Raw genomic sequence first — 13164 nt, 5'->3', positions numbered from 1 at the left:
TTTTCATATGTGTTGTTGTATGTGGCTGATTAAATGCTATTAAATATTACAGTTTATATTTTGTAGTTTTAAGTTTCATACAACATCACATATCACCTACAGTACATTAGCTCATACTAAAGGGACAAGAACTTTCACAGTACAACAGAATGTTTGATTTCTTGTTGGATGCCTCACTTTCAGAAAAAGGATTAAGTTGGCCTTGTATGGATCAAAACTGCCCAAATCAGAAATAAATAAAGAAATATATACATGGCTCAATAAATAAAATGGAAAATAGTACAGAAATAAATATGTAAATAAATAAATACATTTAAAAATTTACAAATAAATACAATGGAAAATTAAATGGGAAAGGAAGTAAATAGTTAAATTAATACAGAGACAATTCATGCCTAGATTTATTTTCAATTTCATTTTTGGTGCATTTAATGTCACTTTATTTATATTTATATATTTCTTTATCTTTTTTCTGATTTTGGCAGGTTCAGTCCTCCACAGCCTTGTTGGTGGGAGCTATCCTTATTCTCTGAATTATGTTGGCAATGTCTCAAAAAAGATTGCTACAAATCTTCAAAAATGTGACAAGAAACACAACTATTTCTGTCAATAAGTACCCTGTAGTCATATGTGGCCTCAGGGTTCTCATCACAGGCGATGACCTCCGGAGCCATCCAATAGGGAGTACCGATGAAGGTGTTCCTTCGACCGATCGTCTTATCCAGCTGTGCTGACACTCCAAAGTCAACTGAGACATAAAAAAAAATGTAGGGCAATTTCACAGCTGAATACAAACACAATTGCTGTCTCTTTATGTGGTGCTCCTGTGGCCGTGTGATTTATGTATGTATGTATGACTGTGTGATTGTTCAACAGTTTCGCCTGGAGGTATGTGGATGAAACCGCAGTGCATGTGTCGATGTGTCATACCCAGTTTGACTTCAGCATTCTCTGTGAGCAAAACATTTTGTCCTTTAATGTCTCTGTGAATCACATGATGGGAGTGAAGATGGGAAAGACCCTGGAAGACATACACACACACAAATAAATACAAACATACACAGTCAAATGACCTATATCACCATAGACATGAAGTCACAAACACTCACTTCAAAAGAGCCGTAGCATTATGTGTTTATTTTGAAGGAATACTGAATATTGAGTAGATATTATTTCAAGCTTGTTGCACTGCTTTTCCCTTACAAGTAAATTCTAATAGCTTTGCTTTAGGTAGCAGAGTGGCCTAGTGGCACAAGTGATCAGTGGCACAGTTTCGTGTGTGTGTGTGTTTGTACTCTCGCTTCTTCAAAGGAGGTTAAATAAACAGAGGAAGTGAGTCTTATTTCAGACAATGACTTCACCATGCTATGCTCAGTGTATGTGTGTGTGTTTGTGTGTGTATGCTGTGGTGTTGAAACAATGGGGAGACAGCATGGCTGACAGCAGCAGGGAAAACACTGGCGACAGTCCAGAGTCCTTTGTCTGTTAAGTTTATAACTCCTGAAAAATCATCTCACTTTCATTTTGTCCTCGATAACGTCAGCATCAAGGACAGATATGTTGGAAGTGACTGTGTGTGTGTATATGTTTGTGTACAGTAGGTTTGTTACTCGAGCCACAAACACCAATGCAGTGAGCAGTGCAAACATCCCGGAATCTTTCTCAGGACCTTGTGATCTCTTATAATGATAACCATAACATCTTACAGACATTTGTTCTACACTGGCTTTCCAAGTATATAAATAAAATAAATCAATTATCCCCTAGAGCCATAAGGGGAAAACATAATCCCTGAACATAAAGAACTATCAGTGTCAGTTTGGCTTCTTCTGTTTGTTGATTTGGCAGAGAATCCAACACTAAAAGTAGCATCATGTTTCTTAAACAACAGCAGCAACTCATACAGCCTTTAGTTTGCATCCACACACAAATTACTACCTCTGTTCTTACCAGCACTAAAAAGGGCCTCCGCCATAACAACACCTCACAAACACAGTTCACCCAGGATTCTTTGTGTATGTTTTTCTGTGTGTTTGAAGATTGAGGGTTCAGCAGCACAGCCACAGCGATTTGTGTCAGTGTGCTCAGGAGGTACAACTTTACATCTATACACGGTGAATGGGATTATTTTGAGTGCAAAGGGTTCATTTTCTGCACAGGCAATATTAGGTGTCTGGTAGTTTATTTTTGGTTCTTTAATAAAAAGTCAAAGGTACAAGCTTGTGAACATGAAACCTAAGGAGACAAGTAAACTGAATTTCTCAAAGTGCATTTCTACTACCTATTTTTAAGTACATTTTCACTTAAGACAGAAGAAAACCTCAATGGAAACACCTAAAAATATCACACAAAAAAAATTGCAGTAGATGGAAAAAGCATTAAAGGATAACTCCACCAATTTTACATATTAAAGTGTTAAAGGGAGTATGTGAAAAAGTAGTAAAGTTGCATTGTGGGTAACGTAGGTGGCAGATTTTGAAAAGGAATAAAACTGCGTGGGAAAAAGAGTCGATTTCTCTGGTTGTGTTGTATCGATTTTGATAATTTGTTTCTAAACTGTTCATGCTAGACCAGTGGACAGCTTTTACTGAACCTCCATTAACCACAATGCAACTGAGACATTGACAGACATCACTGGAGGCGCTTTATCAGATGACATGCAGCTTCATCTGGACCCACTAAAGGTTTGTTACTACTTTTTTCATATATCTAGTCTAGTCGTATTCCCGTTGACACACTTTAATGTGTCAAAATGGTGGAGCTACCCTTAAATTCACATTGCCGCTACAGCTGGATGAAACTTGGCTTTGTGGAACCTCAACAAATCTTTCAGCAGCTTAAATCATTTAAATGTTGGATTGTGGGTCAGTTTTAGATGAATGTGGCAACCATGGTAGAGTAGCTTGTTTCCAATGACAAAAACAAAGCACTTTGCATTTACTACTGCTCTAATTTGAGCTATTGACTGGATTCTTCTCCATAGCCTGAGGCCACTATCCAAAACTGATGAAGATGACTCTTATAAACGAAGCTTAAAACACAAAAATTATTATTATCATAATAATATCCGGGAGACTAAAAAAGTCTTCAGGGACCAGCCAGCTTTAACCTTTGCCTATTTGACACCAGACTCAACAAGTGACTTTGTTGTGTCTACGTGTCTACTTGTCTACAGTTAACAGTATCTATGTGTGCTGTAGGGAGTGTCTGTGGGTTTTTTTTATGTCAACCTTACCCTGAGCACCTCTCTGCAGATGTAAGCTATCCAGTCCTCCTTCAGACAGTTCCCCTTGGTCTTCTTGACCAAGTCTGTCACAGAGCCAGCTCCACAGTACTCCATCACCAACTAAATGGACACATTCACGCACACGTTAGCAGCCAAAACAACTGTGATCATAACGTGAATGATTTTGAAGGAACACACAACAAATGATTTCAGAATAACCCAGTAGTGTAGTGGCTACTTAATAAAAAATGAGTCATTCCTTTATTTTCTTTGACTCATAGCAATAACATAGGCAGAAAAAGGCAGATAGAGTAGTTCACAAACCCAGAGTTGGTGGTCCTGTCCAGCAGGACCTTTCTTAATAAAAGCTCCATAATAAGTAGCGATGTTTCTATGGTGGGAATAGCTCTTCAACATGTTGATCTCCAGTTTGATCTCCTCTTCTTCCTCCTAAACATAACAAAAATACAACAGAAATCAGACCCCATGTAGAGAATATTTAGATGATGAAAACATCTGGTTGATGGGCATTAAAAGTAGTTGTGTTTGGTAGAAAAAAGATATGTTTCTTTGTTGGGGTAAGTCTTCATCTCATTCCTAGAAACAGCTGAAGAGGGCACTATGTAGTTTTTGGAGAATAAAATCAAACTCAGAATTGTAATATTTACAAAATGAATGAGGTAATAATACAAACTCAGAAATATTTATCTTTTCCACAACTGAATAAACAAGGTGTTCTCGGATAAACAAAGTAAAACAGTATGAAATTGTGTTGTCATTTCAGGTCAGTTTGTCTATTCAATTTATTCAGTCATGAAAACAAAGAGAGTTTGTTTATTTAGTTTGTTTAGGCATAAATCAATCAGTCAATGAAGTTAAAATTAAATTTTATTCCCCTAAACTACATAGTGCACCTTTTAAATGTGGTTCACAACAGAGTATTTTATACACTAGACCCACTTGTTAAAATGTTTCCTTATCACTTCCTATCACAGTTCATACTACACAAACCAGCTCACGTCCAGACAGATGGCATCTCCAATCAGACTGTCATGTAACCTCTTGATGACCTTTCACCTGACTATTGGACTTTAATTCAACTACCCCTGTTTCTCAGCAGAACAACTGAGGTTGGTCAGTGTTGTGAGACACGAGGACAGATAGCGAGAGCAGAGGAAACAGAGTGCACCAGTTTTTGTTTTCTCACTATAAATCCTGGAAATGACTTGTGACTTCTCCAATTCACTGAACCCCTAAATTTACCCTGGACTGGACGAGAGGTGGAGAAGCTGGATGTGGCTGTTAATCAGAAAAGAGGAAACAACAGAGAGCTTCTCCCTGTCACTGACCTCCTTTAAATCTCCACAGGACAGGAGGGGAGAAAATGACAAGGCAGGGTTTGAACCTTCACCTCCATCTGAAACACAAAGCCTCCTGCCTGCGTCTGCAGGCTCTCTCTCTCTCTGTTTGTGTGTGTGTGTGAGAGAGAGAAGGGAGATAATAGGCGAGTATTTCCTGCTAGAGAGCTTGTCTGCAACACAGAAGACTCACAAGTCCCATCAACAGGAAAGAAACCAGTGTGTACAATCTTGCAATAGGCAGATTTGTGGTGAAGTATAAGTGAAAACAAGCAGTGTGGCCAGTTTGGAATATTCTTTTTCGGACACAACAGAAACTGCACTGAACCTACTTAAACCAGTGTCATTTTTTTTCAATTAATCAATTAATTATTTGGTCTATAAAATGGAAGGAAATGGTTAAAAATTACCACAATTTCCAAAAGGCCAAAGTGACATTTTCACATTGCTTGCTGTGTCTGACAACAGTCCAGATCCCAAAGATAATGTGTTTCCTATCTCATAAAAAAACAGAATTTCTACCAATTGGAGGCAGGCCAATCCTGGCATTATTTTCTTAAATTTCTACATGAGACTTTTAGTTTTCGTTGATTCTGGCAGCCCGTGTGGACAAAAGTGGGATGAGAACCACTACCTCGTGTCTTACGATCTTGATCTGGTTAGTGCGTGCATTTGTTCTGAAAACGAATGAAGGGAAGACACAGCATATTATAATACTATTTTCTTTTTCAAACAAAGCTGTTTGTAGGATGCATGGCGATGAGGTCATGTAACTATTTGTGGCTATGTAAGATTAATTACTGTAATATAACGATGGTGAAACAAAGTTAACCGTGTTTTAGTGCCGCACCACCAGACTACAGAGCAGCCTTTTTCCTCAGGCTGTGAGGCGCCTGAATTCATCCTCAGCACTCTGTCATTAACAGCACTTTAAACAACACTAAGAGCTCTGTGAGACTGTGCTTTGAGCTAAATGCTAACATCAGCAAGCTAACACACTCACAATGACAATTCTAAAAAGGCTCATGTTAGAGTATAACATTTACCATGGACACCATTTACGTTTACAGTGTTAGCATACTAATGTTTTTACAGCTGAGGTTGTTGGAATATCACTGATTTTGCAAGAACTTGATCATAAACCAGAGACAATTTCACAATTTTAACCTAATAATGGTGCTAGATGAAAGGTAACAGAGTAACCAATATTACTACAATTCATCCTGCATGTCCTGCAAATGCTGGATTGACTGACACAACCGTCTGACCAACATTGCCTTTCCTAGAACAATGCCGAAATTGTGCCTAAAAATGACCTTAATGATTATCAAAATAGATGCCAATGACATTCTGACTGGAATTTACAGTATCTGTTAGAATATTTCTTTAGGACAACCCCATTTAACCCCATTCTACTCGCACTACTGCTCTACATCTTTAAACCACAAGCAATATTCAATAAAACCTCCACCTCTCTCTTGTTTGTCCCCTCGTACAGCTGTGAGACCACAAGGCAGAGCACACAGCGTCAAAGCAACACGCTCTTTAGACCCAAACTAAGAGTTAAAGATGTAATCTGTAACCTATATATTAGGGCTGCACGATATGGTCAAAAAGAGTTATCATAGATGATTAAATTATACATCACAATTTTCATTGCCATTGAAAAACTAGTTAAATCATGATAATGTGGCATTTCTCCTGGTCTCTCCAAACAAACATGTTTTATTACATCTGGAGAACAAGCTTTGTAGGCCAGAGCATCTCTGCAGCACTACAACACTGTTTTGTGACACATTTTACCTTTATAAAATAATTGCACTTCTAGCTATTTGGATATTGCACTCAGTCATATTGCGATTGTAGCCCGACTATATATACAGTACAGTAAGGCTAACACCACTACTGAATTTGAAAGATGAAAAGACAAAGAAGAGACTTTTTCATCCTCAAATTGATTTACAGTTTGAGTTTTATTAATATTTTATATCATCCAAACCATCCAAGAGTGTGGTTTTAAACCTCGAAAATGAACAGAACTTTAATATCAGGGAGATTCAGCTGGAATCTAAAAAACTATGACTGGGTCAATACAGAAATGTGGTGACACTGAGAGAACTGTAGGAAAGAAGAGACCATTTCATGTAATTTAATTCTGTCAGGCTGGAGGCATATTAAAGTAGATTTTTGCTTGATCCTTGTTGTGTGTCTGTGTTTTGGGGGAGTTAAGAGATGCTGTCAAATGTACTCTGAAAGTTCCATCACTTCAATTACCTGCGTGAGTGGAGAGACAATTGAAGTGGGGAAAGACAAAAGGAAGGCAAACAGCAAAAATGACTCATTAAGTCCAATTATGCATTTTAAAATCTTTTCACAAACAACTGTGATATTGTTTCTTTTGTCTCTAAGGCAAATTGTTTGAAAGAAATACTTCTCTGAAATAATTTCACGTGTTCTGTGCTTTTTAGGGATAATGTCACTTAAAAGAAAAAAACTGCAATACAACAGCAAGACAACTAGAGAGGAAAGTCTCAAACACGTCTGTAAGCATTGTGCCTTCAGACAAACTAACTCATTAAACTCATTCCTGTGTGGATCATGACAGTTGTGTTTTTTGCCTCTCTTTTCATCTGATTTTTATGCCTCTGTTGATTCCCATCTCTACGTTTCTCTGGATGCTGGCAACAGTTTCTCCTGCTCTGTCTTCAGCCTTAACTTAAATTGATATGTTATATGCTTCATCATACTGCAGTATTGAGCCAGCAGAGCCAACAAAAAACATCATTATTGCCTCCATGAAAATCTAAATTAACAAATGTGTTCTTTTTCAGTGCTTTTATTTTCCACAAAGGGAAGATACATGACAGTCCGTCAAGACTGAGGGAAGCCTTATACCAGTAATAAAAAAATGAGTACTATAACAATGTATTGTTGCACTTCCATTAAGTTTGGGCAAAAAGGTCAGAATCGTTGCAGCAGAGGCTTTAGTCCCTAACTCCAAAAACATTACATTACATTACATTTCCCATAACGCAACTCAATAGCGTGTTTGATTGGACCCCCTCCTGTGGCATTTGAACGAAGCGGGCACTCTCCTGAATGCCCGCTTCTTTCAAACGCCACAACTCCAGTTCATATTTCAGGCATCATCAGGGTTATATTTTTCAGACTTTGGAACGCTCCCTCCAGAGCCACCAAAGACATTATACAACCATTATTTCCACAGGCCGAGTTATACTCATGATGAGTAAACTGAACTTTCTGTGTAAAATCAGTGTGATGCCAATCGATAGACATTCACACTATTTTAGCCTCGTGTCAGACATTTTGAGCAATCATGGAGAACCCTTTATGAATGTTAAAGAAGCCCGTGGGAAGTGCCCAGGATGTGAGTAAATTTCCTCTGACATGGAATAAAACCAGGTCAGCTAACTGTATTCTCATTTATGAAATCGTGTGTAAGTAAGTTTCATGTATAATTTGCATTGACATCGTGTTTATCTGATAGTTCTGGCAATGTCATGATAAATTACACTTGATGTTTAACATTAAATATTCAAATTCATTCACAATTGATAAACGAGGGAAGACGAATGAAGACACAGAGGGAAGAGATGGAGAGAAACAAATGTAGTGCACTTTACCTCTGTAACTTCCATGACTTTGATAGCTGCCAGTTGGCCTGTCTTGACATGACGACCCTGGAAAAACAAAAGAAGAAAAAAGAGATCTCAACAGACTAAAAAGATTCAACAGTGTACTGAAGACTGTGACTACAGTTGTGATTACAACAACTCCAAATCCCACAAGTTCTCACATATGACTTTACCAAAAAAGAAATCAAAGTCTACCAGAAGCATTTGGCCTATGACTTTATGCTGCAGTTTGCCTGTAAAATGCAGAACAAAAAAACAAAACAAAACTAAAAAGTTAAAGAAAAACAAAAAACTAAACTCTGCAGATGGTGCTGACCTGTGGCTCTGCAGTGAAGCTTGGATGAACTGGCTTACACAAGTACAATTACTGCCTTGCAACTGTATTCCTCTGTGCACCAGTCAAGTTGCTGTTCCAAGTAGATGCTTTATGCTAAATTTGAAAAAATGTCCTCAATACATTTCTGAGATATTGCATTCACAAAAATGCGATGGACATACGTACCGACATATGGACTGACGGACAGACAACCCGAAAAAAACATAATGCCTCTGGCTACGTCTATCGCAGGCGCAGAGCCATAAAATATTCTGTATGATTATTTTTCATAGAAACAGGACAGCGATTAGATTCAGACAGGAAAGGGGGATGAGAGAGAGTGGACGACATGCAGCAAAGGGCCGCTGCTGAGGACTCAGCCTTGATGCATGGGTCACATGCTCTACCAGCTGAGCAATACAGGCGCCCAAAAAATCTAAAAATATTACAAAAATATTCTCTCATTCTTGTTCATGAAAATACTGGTTTGATTTTTAAAGTAATTTAGTAGTTTAAATGATCTAATAATTAAAACATTCATATTGTGATAATGCCAATATTCCTTCTTGTTGGCATAATGACGTCACATCATTACACACAGCAACAACAAGAATGGCTGAAAGTGAAAGAAACACTGCTATTGGCAGCACAACGGAGGTGTTAGTGATAGGTCAAAAAAGGGGAGCGACTCCAGTAGTGTGGAAGTGGTTTGTTTACAAAAGATCAGACGTACAATAAACTATGGTAATATGTAAGAGGTGCAACAAGACTGTGAACAACAAAGGGGGAAAATACAACAAACGTATTTCACCACCTCAAGCAGAAGCACTCGGTTGAGTACGAGGAGAACCGAAAGGCCAAAACATTGTGAGTTCTAAACCAAAAATAGTTTTGTCATATTGTCAAAAATATCATTGTTTAAATGTTTCAACTTTTTACCAGAGAAGGATTGTTTTGTGCACAACTTGTTTTGATAAGTGTTAAAACCACAACTATAATCAACCCAACCACTGTAATGTGTGTCTGTCACTTACAAACACATATTACAAAACCTCTTTTGAGCAAATACTCGGATTGTGATATCATCTTCAATACTGGACACAGCTACATAATTTCATTTTCTCTAGAGAGGCACAGTCAGAAAGAACAAGACAGGAGACAATATGAGGGAGAGAGAGGGGGAGGCAGCAGAGAGAGGCCGAGCTGTAAAGTGCAGTCAGGTGAAAAGGGGAAAATTGAAAACCTTGTCATGAGTCAGAAAGCTGACAAGATACTAGAGTAGCGACTCTATAAGCCTTTAAGCTGTGATGTATGACAGGGCTCTGAGCCTGTGTGTGTATGAAATAGACCAGAGGGCATGACAAATCCCACTATACTCAATCAGTCAGCTAATATTCAGGTACAGACAGACAGACAAAGAGAATCAGAGAATAACTGGGAGACAAAGATGGGTGGAGAGCTTGAAAATAAACACTACATTTTTAATACTTCTAAGTGCTGTAGGCACGTCCAGTTCAGTTTCTTGAAGATGTTTCACCTCTCATCCAAGAGGCTTCTTCAGTTCTAACTAACTGGAGGGAAGTTGCAGGCTTTTAAACCCTGTGTGGGAGTGCCTTTACAGAGTCGTTAAGGACACGTGTAAGCTCTGAGTTTCAGAGTGGTTAGGGCCACTTGTGGGTCGTTAGCCCAACCGGCCTTCATGTGGGTTGCTCAGGCTAGGTGAGCCTAGGTGTGAAGGTTGTTAAGCTGTCTGGGGAGGGAACTCAGTACTGCATTGTAGGTGGGTGATAAGTAATGTCTGAGGCCATCTCCGATGTTCAAAGACGGTTGTTTCAGTTGACATAGATGGATTCCTTTACTCCTCTTTCAAACCATCTGTCTTCTCTGGCCAAGATGTTTACATTGTTGTCCTCAAAGGAATGATTTTTCCCCTTCAGATGTAAGTGGACAGCAGAGTCTTTACCTGAGGAGTTGGCCCTCATTTGTTGTGCCATTCGTTTACGGAGAGGTTGTTTTGTCTCCCCAATGTACAAATCTCTGCAGTCCTGGCTGCATTCAACAGCAAATACTACATTACTCTGCTTATGCCTGGGCGTTTTGTCCTTAGAATGGACAAGTTTCTACCTCAACGTGTTGGTAGGTTTGAAGTGAACGGGGATATGATGTTTATTGAAGAGTTTTCAGATATTCCCGCGACATGAGGAATGACGATGTTGTTAGGTTTTTCCGTCTCCTCCTCTCTGTCTGCTCTGGATCTTTTAGAGGTTTTGACAAAGGTCCAGTTTGGGTATTCACAGGTTTTAGGTGCTCCCCTGATGTGCCTCTGTTCCTTCTCCTTCCCCTCTGTCTTTGTGGACACGGTCTCAGCCCGATGGTTTAGGGTTCTGATGACCCCCAGCTTGTGCTCCAGTGGGTGATGATGGGTGGGTGACTTTAATACTTGCCCGTTTATGTTCTATTTTCCTGCAGCTTAATCTTAGAAACACTCTCCATCCCTTTCGAAGAAATGTTTACTCTCAGGACCAATTTCGCCATGATATAGTAGGCCATGGAAGATAGCATGGTGTTGTAAACTGTGTGTCTAAATAAAGTCATTTCAACATCAGAGAAGTCTAGAAGTTTCCAAGAAATAAACTCAGAAACATCAGTCAATCCTCAGTGTGAGGATAAGCTACTGGAGACAAGTTTCTTTAATTTCTTTCAACACTTTTCTTAACCTACATTAAATCAGTTATAATCAATACCATTCACTTGCAGTGGGAACTGTGTCCCCAACCTATTTTTGCATTGTCAGTCCATCAGGTCAGCAGTAACCAGAGTATGTTATGGCAGAGAGATCTGGGAAAAGAATTTCATTGGAAATTGCTGGACATCACAGAATAATGTAGTAAAGTGTACAACAATGTGTAGAATGACTTCAGGTGTTGATGGACACAACATAAAGCTTCTTTGTGACCAAGTTATGTGTAAATAGGTCTACACGGTGTGTCAACACATTCTCACTCAAACCTCAATGCTCTACCTACCCCTCCAAAATCGGTTTTGCACGCGAAGGGCTCTACGGTCAAGTTAGCAATAACAATAAATTTACACCAGCCGGTTAGACTGTCAAAATATAGCATATAAATGCTAACTAGTTAGCATTCACTGTCAAATCGTAGAAGCATTGGGTCACTGACCAGGTTGCTGTATTTGCACATTGGGAGTGAAAACAGGCTGGGTGTATTTTGTTTCATCCCGATTTAGCATGCGTTTAAATGTTTAAGCCCGACAATATAAGGGTAAAAAATCTCATAAAAAACAAGTGGAATGAAGGTTAGTGAAAGTGTTGCTGAACCAGCAACAATGAAACAGACTCATTGTCAGATAACAACCTAGCTGACATTCTTCTCATACATATTATGCTTCTATATTGGATATAAGACGCCCTCTGTCAGGCTCACTGGCCCCTATTTATTCTGTAGTAGAGGTAGAGGACATTGTCTCCATAATTGCAAAGAATTGCGGCATACTAACAGCCAGTGGCTTGAATGTGATAAATAAGGAAATGGCCTTCCTGTCCCCTCAGACTCGATGCTGTATGCTGCCTGTGCTGCCAACACAACTTACAAATGTGAAATGTTCTACTCGCAGCTGGGCTACTTATTAACAATATGCTCTGCTCTGACAAACACACACACACACACACACACAACGGGCTCTCTGCTCTCTAACAGAAAATTAATTAGAGAAAGCTTGTGCACTTTTTGACATTAAAGTCCAATGAAACACACACACACACACACACACACAGGTTCGTACACACACACGCGCACATTATGATGCTGTGAAGAGCTAGGAATCAAACAAATAAATCCTGATACAAATGCCGTCTCCATTTCTGTCCGTTGCTTGTCCACAGACACACACACATACACACACAGTGGCACAATAAGGGAACACTACAAATACTGTCAGTGAAAAGGTTACCATAATATATTCATACATATGCTAATTAGACACAAGAGAGACGTTTAGAATGCAGAGAGCAACAGGGACAAATGAGAGGAACACTTTCACTGTATCGCTCGGCTGATCTCCAACTTTCTGTCTCACCCCCCTCTCTCTGTGATGTCCTTCCTGTATGTCTCTCTGTCTCTCTCCCAACTCCCTCTCCTGTGTCTTTCTATATGTTTCGTACAGTCTGTTACTTACATATGTGTACTTTGTGCTTGGATGGACTGCATCACTGATCAGCTCTCCTATCTAAAATTCATAGGATTAGTGCTATTTAAAGGCCTCATGTCTGTATCTGTTTGTGTGTATGTGTGTGTGTGAGTGTGTGTTTTGCTAGAGAAACAACCCATTTTGTCCCATTCCATTCACATGGCCTTCCCTGGCTGGCACTACAGGGTCGGGTCAACAGGGCTGGACTGGTTTGACATTATACTGGGCAGAATACTGCTAGAAGCTAAATGAAAACTCATTCTGTGCTACTATCATATAAAAAAGAACTGAGAAAATGAAGTGGCCCCCACTGTGTATGTGTGTGTGCGTGTGTGCACCGTCAGCCAACAAAGACTTAATTACCAGTATGACCCATGGAGCAACCACCTTCTTTTGTTTTCT

At 39.2% G+C, this 13164-nt stretch overlaps 1 protein-coding gene across 1 annotated transcript in view; it reads right to left on the bottom strand.

Annotated features, from left to right (window-relative positions):
* LOC141012741 (mitogen-activated protein kinase kinase kinase kinase 4) overlaps positions 1 to 13164 on the bottom strand; it is a 70258-nt gene that overhangs the window by 48504 nt on the left and 8590 nt on the right. Inside the window, exons 3-7 of the mRNA XM_073486250.1 lie at positions 8229 to 8285; positions 3551 to 3676; positions 3236 to 3346; positions 931 to 1021; positions 618 to 748 (exon numbers count right to left, since the gene is read on the bottom strand). Of these exons, the coding sequence (XP_073342351.1) occupies positions 618 to 748; positions 931 to 1021; positions 3236 to 3346; positions 3551 to 3676; positions 8229 to 8285 (516 nt within the window). The remainder of the gene's footprint in view (positions 1 to 617; positions 749 to 930; positions 1022 to 3235; positions 3347 to 3550; positions 3677 to 8228; positions 8286 to 13164) is intronic.

The sequence above is a fragment of the Pagrus major genome, chromosome 18 (genome assembly GCF_040436345.1).
Source record: "Pagrus major chromosome 18, Pma_NU_1.0".
Classification (NCBI taxonomy): domain Eukaryota; kingdom Metazoa; phylum Chordata; class Actinopteri; order Spariformes; family Sparidae; genus Pagrus; species Pagrus major.
The sequence above is the reverse complement of the archived record's forward strand: the minus strand, read 5'-3'. Positions and strand labels throughout refer to the sequence as shown.